The 20,101-nt window shown below is 38.4% G+C and overlaps 1 protein-coding gene across 6 annotated transcripts; it reads right to left on the minus strand.

The window, feature by feature from the left end:
• Positions 1 to 333: 333 nt before the first annotated feature.
• perm1a (PPARGC1 and ESRR induced regulator, muscle 1a) lies at positions 334 to 9,556 on the minus strand. 6 transcript variants are annotated; one of them, XM_081386606.1, is made up of 5 exons: positions 9,444 to 9,556; positions 6,933 to 7,338; positions 2,618 to 5,978; positions 1,578 to 1,691; positions 334 to 1,308 (listed from the first exon to the last, which is right to left on the minus strand). In XM_081386606.1, the coding sequence occupies exons 3-5, from the start codon at positions 5,919 to 5,921 to the stop codon at positions 1,202 to 1,204; spliced, it is 3,525 nt and encodes a 1,174-aa protein (XP_081242732.1). In that variant the 5' UTR covers positions 5,922 to 5,978; positions 6,933 to 7,338; positions 9,444 to 9,556; the 3' UTR covers positions 334 to 1,201. The 6 variants fall into 6 exon arrangements, with proteins under 6 accessions (XP_081242732.1, XP_081242728.1, XP_081242729.1 ...); XM_081386602.1 differs by having other exon boundaries at positions 2,618 to 6,070; XM_081386603.1 differs by having other exon boundaries at positions 2,618 to 6,070; positions 6,933 to 7,432; positions 9,444 to 9,534.
• Between the last annotated feature and the right edge of the window lie 10,545 nt (positions 9,557 to 20,101).

A 20,101-nucleotide genomic window follows, 5' to 3' on the forward strand; every position in this document is an offset into this window, starting at 1 on the left:
CCTTTACTCTGTCATGTTGTTTAGTACATTTAATTTAGTATGTCTAAACAGTGACATGTTTAAATAACGTCATTTTACAGTGTGTTGGAAATTATGAATTTGAATTATGAATGTCACATAGATCTCTGTCAGCATGGCCTATATTGTGATCTCAAAGACTATGGGAAGGGACTTTGGTGACCTTTACCTCAGAGTTCTGGTGCCATCTGCTGGTAACATCTAGAAGTACAACCTAAATGTCTCAATCTTGCAAATTTTCTTAATTTTCTCCAAAACTGTTTGAACACATCTCAGTTTCTACTGCACAAAAACTGTAATGCATGTTAATTCCCCTCAGTTATAACAAATTTATTATTTATCAGGTTTTCTGGCACAATCATAGTACAATTGTTTGTTCACCCCCCTCTTGTGGCCAAAATAAGTATTACTATTAACATATAAAAGTGTACTGACAATGCTTTCAAATTAACATTTATTTTAGGTACAACAGACAGAAAAATACATTTCCTACACTGCATTTAAAATGGGGAGTACCATATGAATGTCATTTGAACAAATCAAATTTTTGAGATCTGAAGTGACGTCCTCACATGAGCATATTATTTATTGTTTATATGGTCTAGAAATACACCAAAATAATTTGGCACAGCAAAAATTCCAGTATCTCAGTCAGTAGTATCAAACTATATTAACTGATTGTCCATAGACATTCGCTCTTCCATTGAAAACTCTCCACTTGTACACTTAGACACACGTCCATCTTCATTTTAACACTTCCATAAGCATCTCAATATCAAATATTAATCAATATATACCACTGCTCTCATCACAACAGCATTCACTGCAAACAGTGAATCCACAATATCTCTGAAAAAAGGGCTTTGGTCATTTCATTAACAATCAACATTCCTTTTTTTTTTTTCTTTTTTTTTTTGAATAATGGATACTGATATATTCATACGCTAAAGATACATATTATAAACACTACTGGCACTGGTCTGAAGTCACAGTCATCTGTGTTAGCTTATCAACTGAGTTCATCAGCAATAAAGGCACACGAGAGTATTGATCCTAATAATATATACTGAGAATGATGGAAAATGCCCTGCATGCACATTTGACATTCATCAACACCCTTTTGGATTACATGGAAAAAGGGTGATGTGACTGAAATCAGATCTGGAGGCCATCAGCTATGGAGTTATGCTGGCTCTAACTGACGCAAAGGAGTTTTTCCAGAGACCTCCTCCCTCTTGTGTCTGCGCAGGTATCGTATGGCAGAGAGTGCACTGACATTCGCAAGAAGAGCTGAACAATTAAAAAAAGCAAATACACGTCATTATGGATTATTATGAATCACATGCCTTGATTCTTTCTTATTTTGTTGTGATTCAAAGCTTTGCATCAAGGCAAGAGACTTAACTTTTCCTCTGTAAAAAGCATTACATTCTAAGTAAAAAACACGCCTGAACGACTAAAGTAATGACTCACTTGAAACACTCACAAATCCATAGCAAAGACTATGAGAATTAAAGCAATTTATGTCGAAGTAATATTCATGAAACAAATATAAATACCAGCTTTCCAGGTGTCTGCTCCCGAGCCTGTCGATTTCAGCACCCACGAGGCAAAAGCAATACAAACCAAGCACAGGTCTGCCTGTTTAAGAGGCAAGAATGGGGCATCCAACCCTAGAAAGGAGGCATTCAAATTCAGAACAACAGGGCAGCATCACTTAGTAATCAACCAAAATAAATAAATAAATCACACCATTTTATTCAATAACAAACTGGCTTTTATTATAAAAGGGTTAATATAAATTAGTTTCATTATGAGTAAAACAAATTCACTGTGAGTTATACACTATTGTTTAAAAGTTTGGTAAGACTTTTTTTAATGTCTTTTTATTTGATCACATAAATACAGTATAAACAGTAATATTGTATATAGCATATATATAGATGAATATTTTTTTGTGGATATTTGTGGAAATGTTTCTGGAAATTTTGTGATTTTTTTTTAGTTTTTTCATGTTCCCTTTGGATTTATTTGAAATAGAAATCCTGTAACAATGTAAAAGTCCTACTTTTCATCAATTTAATGTATCTTTGCTAAGTATCCTTTTGTATATATATATATATATATATATATATATATATATATATATATATACATACATAGTATATCAGTAGGCAGGCAAATAGTGAATTGACATTGAACAATAATCAATATCACAAGTATAAATATAAGTGGCCTGGTGTTCCTGGAGTTTTCCCTATTTTTACTTGCACTTCATAGTGAAACATGTTCATAAATTCTGGCACACTGCAGATTTGAAAAGCTGCCCAGCATGAGTGTAGACTGATTCGCACGTACAACCATTCCTAAGGCTCGGGCAAGGCTCGACATGTGACTCGATACTCTCAGTCAGCAGATATTGACTTAAAAGGGATGAGAGTTGACTAACATATGACTAACAGAAATTATTTCCGGAAAATTTCCTATGTAGGCTCTCATTTTAGAGTCTCTTGTGTCTGATAAAGTTTATTAAAGGGAACAAATAAACCTTTTGTTCAGTTTCAGTGTGTGCAGAATAACGTGTGATAGAAGTTCTTACTTGGATCAGCAACTACTGTCTGCATCTCCTTACACTTCTTCTGTCGCTCAGCCAGCTGCTGGAAGATGCAGTTCTCCAGGTTGAGGAGCAAAGAATCTGGGAAAGGGCTCCCATCAGGGCCCAAAGCATTAATTGGTTGAATGATTCCTTTTGGAAATGTCTTTACAGGGACGAGTTCCCCAGAACATGTCTTCTCTTCAGGGATGGTAAAACCTGTGCGTCGAACTCTTCTAAATGAAAGAGGGTTCGTCCAGAGGAAGTCGCCCTGATCTTCAGAATAGAAGTGCTCATACATGTCAACAGGATCATGGTTGGGAGACTTATGGCCATACTGTGCCACTACCTTGATAACCGTGTTCTCATTCTCATCATCTTCACTTGAATTCCCAGGGGAATCTGGGAAGAAATAGTCATATGCCTCTGGAAACTGAAGGTTTCTGTTAGCCAAGCGGGAGCAGGAGAAAATGGGAACCATTTTATCTCCACCTGACTCTTCTACAATTGGACAAACAAAGCTTCCAGCATCAAACTCTGAGAAGAAATGGTCATACGTCTCAGGCACAGAAGTGCCTGTTACATCAAGGTACGAAGCAGCTATGTTGTCTGCACGAGACGCACAACGCTCAGGTTCATCCTCACCAAAGAGATAATGCATTATTTCAGAAAACGTGATACCACTGGTTTCTACTTCCTCTTCATCATCAGACAAGCTCTTTGAGCCTGAAGTGTTCACATGGTAAAACGGATCTATAAAATCATCTACCTCCGAATGGATCGAATGCATAGAGGCATTTCTCAGTATTTGCCTGATTGGTTGAGCATCTAGAGCTTGCAGGTTCTGCACGCTAATGTTCTTACACATTCTCCTGAAACACTGTTGAGCATTAGCCGTGTAGAGATGTTCAGGAAGAGTGGTTTCCGAACTTATGAACACCATTTCTTCACCCACAACCACTGGATCCGGATCATTCTCCCACATCACATCACAAGAGCTAGGGAACTCACACGACTCGTCCTCTTGCTTGGAAGAAAATGTGGTTTGAAGCTGTGCAAGGTCTTCGTCTAGATCAGATATGTAAGACATGTCTCCACTTAAGCGGTCCGGCTTAGAGTCGTCAGGTAGTGTAAAGTAACCAGAGTCTCCAGCATCTGTAGTGTCCGCAATGCTACCATCCTCCGGCTGGGTTAAAATACTGGTGTGCTGGGTGTTACTAATTTGCCGTATCCGCAATATGTCATTGATGGTTAGCTTCTCCATTTCATTCCAGAAGGATGAGATTGCATACACAGGGCATGGAAGATGATCTGCAGCATCAAGAGAAACACTCTTCAGATCTTTGGCTTCACTTTTCGACTCAGCTGAGGAAGTGTACTTCATTTCAGCAAGTGTGTTATGAGGCAACTCTGAAACATCTTGTGTAGGACCACTTATGTGTTCACTAGATCTGGTAGACTTGCCACAAAATAGTTGTTCACCACTGGCTGAAACAGAAACCTCATTAGCACTGATGTCTCTCTTATTGTCTGATTCATCTGAATTCTCTGGCATTATGGGTGAGTCATTCACATTTAATGCCTTACTAGTCTTAGTTCTGCTTTGAATCTGACTTTCATCTGTTCTATGATCAATATTATCAGACATATGTCTCTCAGTCTCTGCATCTGTCTCACTTACAGGTATATTCATGTTTACTTCAATGGTTTGAGAGGCCGAATGGATTTGATATTCTGAAATGTTAACTTGAATACATGCTTTCTGTTTTTGAGGAGTATCCTGTGAACAAGTAAATGTTCCATCCGAACAAGACTCTACTCCATCTATGTTCTCAGTTAAAGACAACAAGCTTTCTTTGTCTGAAATTTCTACCATATTCCTTTTGCTTGACATAGTTTGTTCATTTTTAAATACTGAACAGTCAGTATCATTTCCTAAACAGGATAAATCTTTGTCCTCAGTCAATTTAAAAGAGACTATGGAGGAAGGAGGCTTTGTTGAATCAGCAGCAATGGAAATGTTAGAAGATAATAAGGATTTCATCTGACATCCTGCACCAGAATTATCACTTAGAGGTGCTGATAAGGTCTCTCTAATACCGGTCCAGCTCTCTAAGTGTACAGAAGGATCAAATTTAAGCATATTTAATCCACCTTCTTGTAAATTCAGAACTTTATTTATCTGGGGTAATGGAGGAATCTCTGCTTTCAGTTGCCCATTGTTTCCAGGAGACACGTCATGGATGCTTTTGGAAATCGTATTAAAGCTTGTGTGTACAACTTCAGGCTTTGAAGGTACGGTGACTAAATTACTGATAAAAGATACTGGCAAGGTTTTTGAAGACTTCAAATCAGCTGAAGCCTCCAAGTCAAACATGTCTCTGGGCTTTAAAAGATCAGTATTTTGTGATGTTTTAATTCTTTGAAGTGATGTCTCTGTCTTCCAGACATTTGCAGGAAGGCTATTCATCTCTTCTCTCTGAATGAATCTCTCTTCCTCTGATTCACTTTGATGGATGTGGATCTGAGCCTCATATCCTGGTTCTACTGGCTCGACACTCATTCTCTTCTTCTTTCTCCTCTTTCTCCTGAGATAGGAAGGTGACACTGGGATCTGACCGATTGCACAATCTTTTGAGTCAGAACTGTTTCTGGTATCCAGCTGAGCAATATTTTTTCTTGCTGGGATTTGTTCTGTCATATCTTTCCTATTTACCATTACCATTTTCTCTTTGTTAGGTGGCTTTGTTTCAGGTTTCAGCTCTCCACATCTTTCCTGTTGCTCCTGTTTCATTCTTACTGTAATTAGGGGAGTTGACAATGACTTCCCTCCAATGAGTAGCTCAGTGTTAGACTTTGATGCGTATTCTTGTGCATAAGCGGGTGCAGCTATATCACCCCAGGTATTAACCACACCCTGCTTAGTGATTTCACCTATAAGATTGGCCTCATTTCTGCCAGATGGACCAGTATCTAAAGACAGAAAATCCTGCTTATCAATCAAACCCTCCAGATGGCCTGTCTCCTCACTTCCCCAACTAACAACATGGCTTTGTTCCAAGGGCTGTTCATTTTCTGTGACACTTTTTAACTGCTCAAAGAACAGATTGACAGTCTGAAGGTGCAAGTCTTCCTCACTGCCAGAGAGAACCTGCTCTGGACTACGTATTCCGTACTTGCTGAGGAAATTATACACAGGCGAGCCCTCACAGACTGGCGGGCCATCAATCTGAAGGTCTGGATCAGGCTCTGTGTCCACAACCGGGGTCCTTTTTAGAAAGTGGCAGCCCATCTCATCAATGTCACTCATTCCAGAGTCCTCTCGACTGGCAAGCACCGGAGAGACCACGTCACAGTCCTCGCACTCCTGAAAAAAACAGTCCCAGTCTCGGTCGGAGATGTGCACGCTGTATTCAAAGTCATCCATCGTGAATGAATGATACACAGACGGTTCTGAATCTACAATTTAAATGAATTAATCAGTCAGTGACATGAATAAATAGTCTGGCAAAGCAATTGCACAAAAATAGGGACATAGTTGAAAATGCAAAAAGTGGATGTTTTTATTGGCATCATGGGAATGGCACAACCAGTATCAACCGAAAGGTAATTAATCTAAACATCTATGCTAGTCTTTTTATAAACTACACTGTAAAAAATTTGCTGTAGTTTTGCAGCTGTTTGCCAGTAACTTACTGTAGATTTAAATTTATGTTATTTACTGGCAACAGTTTGTTCAAAGTTAAATGAATATTAAACATTAACAAGTCTTTGTCTTTAAAGAATAAAATGATAAAATAACAATCTAATGCAAAGCATTCTGGGAACCAGAAATCTTCATCAACCTTTTTCTGTTTTTTTCCTTCAGATTTTGGTTCCCAGAATGCCTGCATGAGGATGTTATTTTAGTTTTATTCTGTAAAGATAAAGACTTGTTAATGTTTAAAGGGTCATTTCACCCATTTGAACATTGTTTTTTATTTAAAGTGGGTCATATATGTAGTCGAAATGTAAAATAATTTTTGAATTTGGTGCCTTCGTGACCGAGAAAAGACAAAAAATAACTTCAGAACGCATTTGTATGAAAGACAACAACTCCCACAATGCACCACATTGCACAGCTCCGCAAGCCACTCCCACTAATCCAGAAAGCGCATATCTGCCTATAAGAGAAATCACTCTTCCGTCTACAAGGCTAGCTACTACCAGAGCTTGAAATTCATTTCACATTCACACAAAATGTCTAGTTAGTTGGCGAACTCATATAGTGCATTACTCCTCGTTTGTATTTCATTCGAAAAGGTTAATTATTGCATGGTACCTGGATGTTCAGTCAGAACATATGCGGTGCGAAACTAGGATAGTTCTCAACACAAACGTCCGTGTCCTCGTCTGATTCAGAGATTTCGTCCAGGAGAAATTGTCATCGTTGAAATTCTTTGCCGCAGACGGACTCTATCTCTGTGTTCGTAGCGGTTCGTAGCTGCATAGTGAGATCACCGGCGCCACCAGTCCGCCCTAACTCGAGCCAGTCCGGGCTCCTCGTCCGCGGCAGGCAGGTCTTCTGCCTCGGCTGCTCTTCGCTATAATGCGGCTTGTAAAGGTAGCCACAAACACCTGATTCAAGCATCAGACTTCCGAAATCCTCTTCTTCTATATCATATTGAGCACTCTCCTCCGCTATTGTCATAACTGTACATCTGTCTCCACAGCGCCTGTTAGCTTAGCTTCAAACAAGATGGAGGATATTGCTTTCAGTTTCAGAGAGTAAAGTCCCACCCACTGATCTGTAATAGGTCTGTAGCGTGAGCGCGCCCCACCCTGGGAAAGATGAGAAACTAGTGTCTGTAGTCTTAACAGAAATCCCCCCCTCTAACACTTCCTCCTACAATGACGCAAAATGACGATTTTTGCGTCATTGTAGGAGGAAGTGTAAGAGGTAAATAACAGATTTCTCCCGTCTCAGGGGAAAATGAGAGAGTGTTGCACGACCATTCAATAGTATGACTGGGTTTCTAACAATGCAAAGCTTAATGCAAATGGGTGAAGTGTCCCTTTAATGTTCATTTAATTTTGAACAAATTGTTGCCAGTAAACAACATAAATTTAAATCTACAGTAAGTTACTGGCAAGTAGCTGCCAGTAATACTGTAATTTCTACAGATTTTTCTAACAGTGTAGGGCCATATGCTCCAACCACAAATTGTGAATCTTTTAAAGGAGAACTCCGGTCAATTTTAACATTGAGCTCATTTTTTTGTACATTTGGAGTGCTGTCAAGCACTGATTGTCGAGTTCACGCGCGTGATCATAGGCACTAAACCTATGCGCGTGAACTCGACAATCGATTACTATGGCCTTCCACCGAAAACAGGATGTAAACAGAGGTATGAGCGCTGGCTGAATTAACTTCATTTTTATTAATATCTCTAACATCTACTGCAGTCAGATCCACCAGTGTTCACTCGGAAGGAATCACTCACATTTTCTGTGCACTTGTAATGACACTTAAAGGATGTTAAGAGGCTAAAAAGCAGGCTTACTACTTGCCCCATTAAAGTCAATAGGGTGCACATTTTAAAAATAGAATAACTCGGTGTAGGCAACACCGATTTTTGTCGTTGTTCTCTGTATTGACAGCACTCCAAATGTACAAAAAAATGAGCTCAATGTTAAAATTGACCGGAGTTCTCCTTTAAAAGATTAAGTCCTTTAAGCCCTTTCTCCTTTAAGTCAATTTTCCAGAAACAAGTTGCACTTGTCAAAAACACAATACAAACTTCGATTGCATGCCATATACAGTAATTGCCATTTTTTTGTATTTAATAAAAACAAAACAAATATACTGTCATATTCACATAAATAATGTGAATATGAATCCCACTTTCAATAAATAGCATACATTCAAAATGGTACATCAAGGTACGAGGTAAAACACCTATTTTTTTGTATTATGATTATTTCGTTAAGAATTTTTACTCTATTACCATATTTATGAATATAATCTAGTAATATATATTAGTTGCATAAATGCATTAAAGGTGCATTAAAAGAATCTGAATAGGTTCTACATATCTACAAATCTACATATCATTATAGTATAAAGGAAATTCAATCTGTTATATGTGACCCTGGATCACAAAACCAGTCATATTTGTGGCAATAGCCAAAAATACATTGTATGGGTCAAAATTATTGATTTTTCTTTTATACCAAAAATCATTAGGATATTAAGTAAAGATCATGATCCATTAAGATATTTTGTACATTTCCAACCATAAATATATAAAACATTTATTTTTGAGTGAATGCAGCACAATCGTGAACATAAATGGACAAATTTAAAGGCAATTTTCTCAATGTTTAGATTTTTTTGCACCCTCAGATTCCAGATTTTCAAATAGTTGTATCTCTGCCAAATCCTATCCTAACAAACCATACGTCAATGGAAAGCTTATTTATTCAGCTTTCAGATGATGTATAATTCTCAATTTTGAGACCCATGTGACTGGTTTTGTCATCCAGGGTCACATATGGCCTCAGATGATATCAGAATGACATTGTATTGGAAAATACAATTTCAAACAAAGGAAAATTTTTGAAACTATATGTGGTAAGTGAATGTTAATTAATCACAATTAATTACGCACAATCAAGCACAACTCTTTTGAAAAAAATAAATGCTTTTCAATTTTTCTTTATTCTATTATTGTTAAAAATGCATGGGGAACCAAGTATGCAGAGTTCACTGCATTCCTTCACATTGAGATTTTTCTTTGGTGTGCACACTATTATCAAACTACTAAACTCAAAGCAGAAATGTGTACAGTACCTGTTCAATGGAGTGAAAGTGCAGTAGTCCGAGAGCAGTTAGCCTTTCACACCACTTTAGTAGTTTGAGGCATAGTGAATGCCCTTTGAGTGTCCTTCCAAGTAAGATGGTACACCACAGGCCCTGTGATTTCTTATAAATAGAACAGTGTTACACATCACGTAATACACGCAGTACTCTCTCTCTCTCTCTCTCTCTCTCTCTCTCTCTCCTCTAAGCCCCCCTCCCCCCGGTTGATGTGTGAACTGTTTTAGCGGGGGTCCCAGGACATAATCCCATGTGAAATATGTTTGTGTGTTTATTTTTTGCAAAACACATGCAAAGTTGATTGATAACATAACTGCAATCAAGTAATAGCCTAGTTAACAATTACTTGTTTACATAGTATTTTATGTATTTTTAATTATTTAAGCATCCGGAACCCTATCAGTATAACACAATTGTCTAATTGTCTACAAAGTGCATTGGGAAGCCAAACTTTACTTAACATTTCACAACTTAACTACTCCTTAACAGTTCACCAAGGCTCTTAATGATATTTGGCTGTCATCTCATAATATCTGAATGCTTTTCCTAATCATCATTAGAATAAAACCCATTTTACACATGGGGAAAACTGACTGTTTGGTCAATAACTCATTAAGGTCCAGACTTTAAAGCTCTTGATTCCGACTTGTACTTGCCCATATGTACTATGTACCATAGTTATTGTAATCGTTTAACAGCTTTTGCTACAATAAGGCTATAATTACAGGTAAGACCATTCATAACTCATTACCATGCAAGCCATGTTTACTTTTGTTTTCATTGACCTATAGCATTTGTTATGAAAAATAGCAAGCAACACATTTAGAAACTATAGATAGGCTACAACATGCCACAGTTGTAATATAAATCTACAGTGAAAAAATATATTTTCTTAACATATTATCAATACATTCTACAAGATAATTTCCACAATGAAATACATTAAAATATGAAAAATTCTAGTATGGGTGGTCATATAATTTAAAAGGTTTATAATTTATGTTGGTACCACAATTTTCTCCTCTTTTCATCAGTCTTTTTAGTTTATGTTGCTGTTTTAGATCATGTTTGACTTTATCTATAGCGTGTACTGCACAGTTATTAGTCATTGTAACATTAAATTAAAATAAAAATGAATAAAGTGTATGTCTATAAAATCTTTCCTTTCATTTTACAGTGACATCTCAGCCTTTCACAATACAAATGATATTGTACAATCCCAAATTGTACGTTTTTGGTACAGGTTTAGTGAGGAAGCCAAAGGATTGCATTGCCTGAAGTCAAAAAGGTTTAATCAGCTGACACTGTGGAGGACTCTTAAACTGGATGTCATATGATTGTGTCTGTTGCCAGCTTTCTGCTGTGAAATCATGTGTGTATGCAGGATCTTCTTTCCCACTGCTTAGAAACAAGCCATGGCAAATGCCACTCAAGGTATTAATGTCAAAGTCAGAACACATTCACATTTTGATCATTTGACCCAGCCATGATGGTCTGACCCCTCAACAGCTTAAAAATATGTGCTGCATATTGACAGTACAGAAAAAGACACTAGGAAACCAGATCATGCTTTTGCAACAAATCCACCAAGTAACATTTTACAATGATTTCTATTTGAGCAAATAACGTGAATATATGTATCATTTGTACAAAATTGCTCATGTTAGCTCCTGCCCAGTCCAAGGCTGTGTGGCAAATGGGGTCCGAGGTTATGTTTAGAGATATCAAGATTATAAATGTAGACAGTAGATTTAACTAATCTGCCCAATTTGCGAAGTGCTATTAAGTCATTATGATATTAAGATAACACATGTCATTATCCATTATCTACACAGATCTAATCGGTGTCTCATGCTTTCTGCTGTTCCTTCATTCACAAAAGTCTGCGCAAACTCCACTCCATAGAGAACGAGGACGAATTGTAGCACAGTTTTATCATTGTTTTACATGTTATATTGCAAAAAATGAATGTGAGAACCAAAGACTCTGCATCAAATAACAAGTCGGTGAAGCCCCTTATCTTTCACAGAAGGAATGTTAATTGAGTCTTTCTGAAGTGAGAAGTTTGCTTGACATTCAGACCAACAAAACCCACTTTGCATTCACTCTTTTAATTATTCATGACCTTTATACATTTGATTCTGGCTTCTGTGGGAAAACATTCCCCCCACCAATTAACCAACCACAGACCGGGCGCGCTGCCCAGTGAGGTCCTACGCTATCAATTCATCAGAGCTTTACTGAGACAGAGGGCCGAAAGCCTTGTCTTGTGAGTTTACTGCACCTGGGGCGGTGGGCTGTCTGAACGCGGGTGGGATTCTGTTTTCATCAACAGGATTAAGCCCAATAAATCCGTTTCTGGGATTAAGATTGGGATCTGTTTGGACTACTTAGCGGTGGCTAATACAGTGGTGTTTCTTCTCTAATTGTTCTGCTGTTTCAGCTGCAACTATTCATCGCATGACTTTTCAATCCCTTGTAAATAGAAACACCCAGGTCAAGTGACAGTTTATCAACAAAGCATGGCATGGCATCTCCTCTTCAGTTACGCATGTGACAAAAGACAGTGTTATGGTATTTCTTCAAAAAAAAGAGAAAAAAAGAAAAGAAAATGTAATTCATGCTTGTCTATTCTGGAAGCTTTGTGAATTGTGTCATAGTTGCTACATATGCTAAGTGTCTTGAGTTTAATTTATGTAGCTTTTGGGGAACTTGGTCTGTGTCTCGATAGTTTACTGAAAATCTACATATCCTCGTCTGGGATTTCACAAGAAGGCCGTAAAAGGAGGCCCTTCACCATACTAATAAATTATTGTGGTCTTAAATCCAATTTTACCCATAAAAATGTTGTCCCACCTGCCAAAAGTGATAGAACTGTAATCATTAGATACCAATCATAGCAGTCTATTTTAAGAATTTGTATAAAAGAATCTTAACTTTTGTCTCGGTGACAATAGAAATGCCACACAGAATGTAGAGGTTCACCATGTATAAACTGTACGCATTGTGCACATACACCCTGCAAAAACTCATACAATTATTTTTTTTAATATAATTATATTCATTTGCATAAGCCGCCTAACACGGGTTCGTTCATACAATAGTGTTCGTGCGGCGAAAGTGGTGTAGTTGAGTGTGACAAAAAAAAAAAAAAAGGCGAGGGTCTCCACAAAATCTGAAAGTGGTCACAGAAGAAGCATTTGAAATGTGTGATAATACCAGAGCCCGTCTACGGAGAGCCTTGGCACTCCCTATTCAGCCCCATTGTATTGATTTTGGTTGCAGTTCCATTAGAATTCCACTGGGGGTGATCGCGAGCGAGTGCAGACTGAATGGGAGTCAATGGGGCTAAACGGCTAAATGTGTCTCTTTCACCCAAATGCCGTTGAGAAATCTCAGATTTTATTGTAGGTTTTGCAAGTTCAACATGGGTTATAGGTCGAAAGTTTAATGAACGAGTACTTATTTCTTTTCTATTTCTTACAGGTTGAGTTGTTGTTGCCCAGAACACGCTAGCATTCTGCTAATGACGTCAGCATTCTGACGTCATTGACATTTTAAAAGACTTTTTAAACCAAATAAGTGACTCTAAAAAAATCTAACACCCAGCAATGTGTAATGTCTTTGCATCTCCTTTCGAATACAACATTCAAATTACTAGACAAAAAATTATATCCTGAGAAAAGTGGGTTTTGAGGGTTTTTCGCCATAGACCTCCATTCATTCTGCACTCGCTCGCGAGCGCCCCCGCATGGACAGAGACGTGTTACTGCAACCAATCCAGAACCCGGAAGTAAGCAGAGAGTGCCAATTCTCTTCCTATTAGACATTCTCTGATAATACCATGTAACAGTAACGCATCTTGGCTAACCACTTGTGATCGGTTCACCAAAATACCACGTGAAAACAGGCTTCCTCTCTTGCTTTATTGGCTGCGTTTAAAGTCACGTGACAAATATTCCAGGAACTAAGCAACCACATAAAGGTAAGATGGCAGCCGTTGGGTTGTGCTGCACTTCCTCTAGTTATTACAGAAATGTTGCAGTTCCTAGTAAAGTCACCAAACAGCAAACAACTTGCTTGCCAAAAACAAATGTGCCTGTCTGCATATTGTATGTATTTAAGTACAATTGTTTGTGTGAGCATCTTACACAATCAACGAGCACATTTTTCTGTAGAAGAAATAAGTGGGCCTGCTAGTCATTCCCTGTTAGCTGACCTAAAAACGTTAGCGTAGCGTAACTTACATGTCGACAGGTTCTGTCAACATAGGTACTGTATTGTGAGAATGTGCCCCACTTTGTCCTGTCGTTATCTTTACCTGTGAGCCGGAGGCACTAGAAAGCATTTACTGACTGTAGACAATGAGGGAATTTGACGGGCTGGTGCTCGGAGCTCATCCATGCACACAGGAGCAGATGACAACAAATGCACATTGTCTCGTGAAAGCGGTCACCATGGCACACTGAATACTACCTCAGCCGTGCTTTACTCAATCCTATTATTTACAGAAGGTTGAATGCCCTTTAAGGAGGATAGAAACTGCTCATTTCAGCTTCTCAGTTATAGGTTTACTTGTTGATTGACTGGATTTGCGACACGAGTGTCAGGTTCCGACTAAGCGCACACACATAGCCTACTCAACATAAAAGTAGGCTACTTAATAATAAAATATTATAACAATCTTAATTAATTATTTAATATTAATATACATGTTTGTGTTCGTATTTTTCATGTTACTGCAGCAAAAAAAAATAAATAAAAAAAATCGAACACTTAAAACGTAGCTTAGATTTTGTGTGTGTGTGTGTGTGTGTGTGTGTGTGTGTGTGTGTGTGGGGGGGGATTCATCTTTCCCCCTGACTAAATAATTATTATTTATTATATTTATTATGTATTAAATTAATGCTTTACTAAATGGGTAACACTTTACAATAAGATTTCATTAGTTAACAGTAACTAATAGCCTAGCCTAATGAACTGTATCCTGCTTCTACAGCATTTATTAATCTTTGTAAATGTTATTTTCAACATCTAGCCTACTAATACACTATTAAAATCAAAAGTTGTATTTGTTAACATTAGTTAATGCACTGTGAAGTAACATGAACAAACAATGAACAGCTGTAGGCTATAACTAACAGGCTACTGTAACAAATTGCTCATAGTTAGGTCGTGTTAGTTAATACATTAATAATGTTAACAAATTAAATATTTTTGTTTAGTGTTACGTATAAATGTAACCTTAATTTCCATTTTCCAATTGGCCTGATGCTATTGCCCAGTAAATAGGCCTACTGTTCACTGTTGGCCACAAGGTGGCAGCCGAGAATAATCTTACAACAGAGGATAAAGAAGATCGTTTAGCGTTCACCTTATTTCGCTTTTTTCTGTTCCCGCAGACAACATTTATCATGTAACTTTTTATTTGTTATGTATGTAAATAACACCACCATGTACGTTACACATTTTATCTGTCTTCATTTCTATGCATTTTATGTAGGAATTTATGCCATTTAGTTTATTAACTTTTATTTCAATTGCACTGAATTGCATTTTTTTTTTACATAAAATAAACTAATTTAATATGTTATTATCATTCCGGTAGGCCTTATTTAATGACAGTTTAATGTTTTTCCTCCTTTCATGTAAGGCAACATTCTGCAAGACATAGTTATCATTAATGTTTTTACACAGAGCTCTATGTCTTTACATTAAGTACAGAATACAAAAGATAAATACAGCCGACTTTCTCTGACTCATAAGTCTGGCTGTGGTCCACAATGAGCAGTATCTCACTCAGCAGAGGGCAGGCATGTGCTCCCCTCTCCCAGGCCTGAGGGAGGCTTCAAGGAAGGGTCTCAGACCACAGCCTTCCTCTTCATGATGAGTCATTTCTGAAGCATTAAAGGTCATACAGGCAGGAATAGGATGAGTGTTATTTTTAGTTTAATAACCACCTCCATTGTCCTATCCTGTTACAAAGATTTTGGATGACTGTGTGTAATATCCCCTTTATTCTTATCTAGGACTACAGCTTTTAGTACAAATTATTCTTTTGGATAAAGTACATAGGAAAATCTCACAGCAGTTAGGATAAGAGTGTCAATTAATATACTAAATTATGTCTGACTGATTTTTTTGCTAGTCATTAGGCTTACACATCAGTTCAGTCACTTATCAGCTTTTCAGACAGACATGTGATGCCTTCTATCTGTCACAAGATGTAGGGAATCTGGCCAATTAGCAACACACACTACACTGGAATTAGTGTTGCACGATGTACCGATACTTCAAAAGTATCGCGATACTCGGAAATTAAAAACGTCACGATACCTACATTTATCAGTATCGATACTTTAAAAAAAAAACGCCTCCCTATGGACGTCTGTGTTTTTTTCCTGACGCACGCAGCAAAGAACCTGCCGCTGTCAGTGCCATGTGTCAAAACACTACAGCGAGATGGTTGCATGTGCGAGCACAAGTGGTCCACGACTCATAGAAAAAGATTACGCGAGGAGTGACATATGGAAGTACGTTGCCTACCTTGCTCTGCACGGTGCACCGATACTTCAAACGTCACGATTCCTTAATTTATAAGTATCGATAGTTCTAAGAATGACCACGTTCCAGATTTGTAAGGCCGGTGACACACTGGCTGCGTGTCCGTTTTTATTTCGGCTCCCATGTTAACTGCCTGCGTGACACACGCGTCTGGGCGCAGCTCGAGACGCGCGGAAAGCGCGTGCATGCCAGAAATAGAACCAACGCTTATTTTTCACGCGACACACAAGCGTGTTAGAAGCGTTTCCAATAGGAAAAGATGTTTCTATGTAATTTTGACACGAATACATATTAATCAATGACATTTTGATGTTTGAAAGTTTTGACAAATACAATATAAAATACAATATGATTTTCAAATATTGCACCTCTCAATACAGAACGAATTATTCTGTAGCCTATTTTGCCGTCAACACTGCCGACGTTGTCTTTGCTGCTATATATTAGCCTATGTTTAACATGAAGTAGGCCTTCCACAACTCTCTCCCCACATGTCAAATGTATCACCAATTAGGCTTATCATATGTTACCAATATTAAACATTGTTTAATATAATCGCTGTTCATATTTTTATTCAAAGTTCAGAATCAAGATAAAGCTCTTATGTTTCTTATGATAAATGAGATAATGCTGCTAAATTTATATATTTTTTACCTTGAATGTCATTGCTCTAATTTATTTTTTATTTTGATATTTCATATTTTGTTAAAATGTTTAATATATCTGCTGTTCGTATGTTTATTTATTAGTGTGTTATATGATTAGAATGTTGTCCCGGTTTTTAAATAAAGCACAGCAATGATATTTGAGAGTGTTTCTCCATTTTCAGGAAAAGTATCGAAAAAGTATCGAAATCGCAATACTTGACTTGGTATCGGTATCGAAACAATAATTTTGGTATCGTGACAACACTAACTGGAATACGTGCAATTGTTTCCTTAAAGATCCATTTCTATTTGATTTAACCGTACTTTGGTGTAAAGATTGGCTTAAAAAAACCATTTAATGTAAATGTTATTGAATGAAGAGAACTGACAAATCATTTACATTTTACATTTATTCATTAATATCCCAAACGACTTGGAATAAAACAAGTGATTCAAAGTTAATAGTTGAAGCTAACAGGGAGGGGTTAAGGAATAGTGAGAACATAGACAAAAAGATAGTGAAAGCACAGAAGAAGAGTTATTATCATAGAAAGATATGGATGCATTAATATTAGGCAAGCACAGGTGTGTGTGTGTATGTGTGTGTGTGTGTGTGGGGGGGGGGGTCTGACAGGAAATGTGATTAAAATCCTTCCAGACTGACGCACTGCATCCTCTCAACCTCCTGCACGGCCTGTGTGTTTGCTCTGAGTTAAACATACCAGGACTGATCACAGATCCATTCTGTGCTGGTGGAAGTGTTTGTTAATGAGTGATCTGATGACAAAGGTCTGACAGGCCCTTCTACCACACACAGACTGATGGCTCAACCTGCTTCCCTGAGGTCGCCTGGGTTATCAGCGCCCACAAAACAATAGGAACCGGCGGGGCAAGGCTCTAGCCAGCTCTAGCATTGACATGCTGCATGCCTACAGACCTATACAAACCAGCGCTGGACACACAGCCCTCTTCACTCACTCCGTCACTCATCATGGCTGATAACAAGAGCAGGGCTGTCACTACTCATTCATTTAGCCATGCTGTGAATGGACTGAGAGTTGCCCTCTGACCTCTCAGGTCTTCAGCTATTACTCCTCACAACCCAATCAGCCCTGGACAGAGAAACAATGACCTCTGTGAGTGTTGAATAGCACTGATGAAAGATATTGCTTGGTATACAATTAGCAGAAAGAAATTCAAGATTGGTAAAGCATGTACTTATTATCAGACCCAGATTTTGCAGATGCAGATTTTTGGGCATTTTCTGCACAGATTTTAGTGGAAAGGTTGTTGAGTTATGCCGAATCAATTTATACTGATCATTCATCAGCTCACTGCCCCATAAGATGAAGCTGCAGTCTGTACCGGAAACAGAAATGATTAGTTCACCTCTCGAGTTTTCTGGTCCAAGTCGTTCGTTCATCACGAGTTATGAAATAGACATGAATTCAGATCCATCCTGCCTTGTATCACTGGTTCAGGCTGCTGGTGGTGTAATGGTATGGGGGTTATTTTCTTGCCACACTTTAGGCCCCGTTAATACTAATTGAGCGTCTTTAAACGCCACAGCCTACCTGAGTATTACTGCTGATCATGTCCATCTCTTTATGACCACATGTACCCATCTTCTGATGGCTACTTACAGCAGGATAACGCATCTCAAACTGGTTTCTTAAACATGACTTGATACACTATCAGTATACTCAAATGGTCTCCACAGTCACCAGATCTCAATCCAATAGAGAGTGGAATGGGAGATTCGCATTATGGATGTGCAACCGACAAATCTGCAGAAACTCTGTGATGCTATCATGTCAATATGGACCAAAATCTCCAGCACATTGTTAAATCTGTGTCATGAAGAATTATGGCAGTGATATTTTACTCAGAACTCTGCGACACAGCTGCAGATTGATGTGCATACAAAATCACTGATGTGTTTCCCTGTTGTTGAGATGAAATGCTTTCACACAGTAATAAGCCATAATGCTTTGAATGACATCATCTGTGATGCTCTTTCATATACCCATTCGGCTGACTGTTACATACCTCCACACACACTCACACACGCACACTTAAATCCCATTCTTAGACTCATCTGGGTGTGTCTTCAGCCCACGCTCCATGGCTCGTACACTGCCTCTTCTGTTCTCTCCAGCCCACTGAGCGTGTACAGTAGAGCCGAGTCCTGGCAGAGCAGCCAGGCGAGCAGAATGTTGAAACATTACTGCTTTTGGGAGTGTTTCGTGCGCCTGTGTGCTCGGCTCTGCAGGAGTAAAGAGGGGATGACGTCAAGGCTGGACTGCAGTCAGGATCAGACAGTAAATCACAGGGCATCCGCTCTCTCACCGCAAACACACCTAGCTCGGCCTGGGGAGGACACGTCTGGACTCACTCCTATTCCCTCTCTCGGTATACACTCCCTTACTATGTGGCTCACGGATTGGCTGGACAAACAGAGTAATGGCTTGTTGCTGAGAGGAGTGAGGTCTGGTGCTTTCCCTGGACTTCCCCCTTCAGTATGCCAGGCTTCAGGCTGGGGCCTGAATAGCAACTGAGATGGTGTTTGTTCTTGTGGGCTTCCAATAAATCATACTAGACACGCCTTTTATCATTTATATAGTTTGAAATATTTTTGGCGGCTGATGCTGTTTGAAAAATGCCTGACCAAAGGGACAAGTTAGAGGGTAGAACTTTCCAAACTTGTAATTGCTATGACGGGATCATTACAGAAGGTTGAGTGTTAAACATCCAATTAAATCGCTGAATTACCAGCACTCACCCTCCTCACTTCAGTCCTTAGAATGGGACCTACAGGAGTGCAGTGTCTCAGAGGAGTTAGGGCTAAATCTTATCTTATTTGTCAGGTAAATGGCCCCAGAGCGTACAAACGTTTCCTTCTCCAGAGGAGTCTGTTTGTGTCCTCCTGATTTGGATCAGCAATTCTCTCTCATTTAGGTAAACATCACTAATTAGTCACTGGTGACATCAGCCTTTATTGAGTTTTCAGTTATGTTTCATTGGATTATTGACTTTGTCTTAGAAAAAAAAAAAAAGACACAAATATGACAATTGTTGAGCATTTAGGCTATGGATAACATTGAGTGTTTGATCATGTAAATGTGAATGTGTGTCTTTAAGTACATAGTTTAAGTACATCATTCCAAATTCAGACATAACCATGCACTGTGTAGTCAGTTGTAAGCCCAGTAACGGCTCTGGACGATTCGCTGACTGACTCATTTATCATTTATCTAAAATCATTTATAAAAACGGCAATACCAAGAATTATCCATTTTGATTTTTATGGCGACTTTAAGAGAGGCCTGATCTTGCATGAGATTTTTCAAAATATCCTCTGTACACATTACATGTTCTATTAGTAATTTGTTTCAATTGTGAGTTTGTTTGTACTTGTAA

This window comes from Scardinius erythrophthalmus, assembly GCF_964197995.2.
Source record: "Scardinius erythrophthalmus genome assembly, chromosome: 15".
In the NCBI taxonomy this organism is placed as follows: Eukaryota; Metazoa; Chordata; class Actinopteri; order Cypriniformes; family Leuciscidae; genus Scardinius; species Scardinius erythrophthalmus.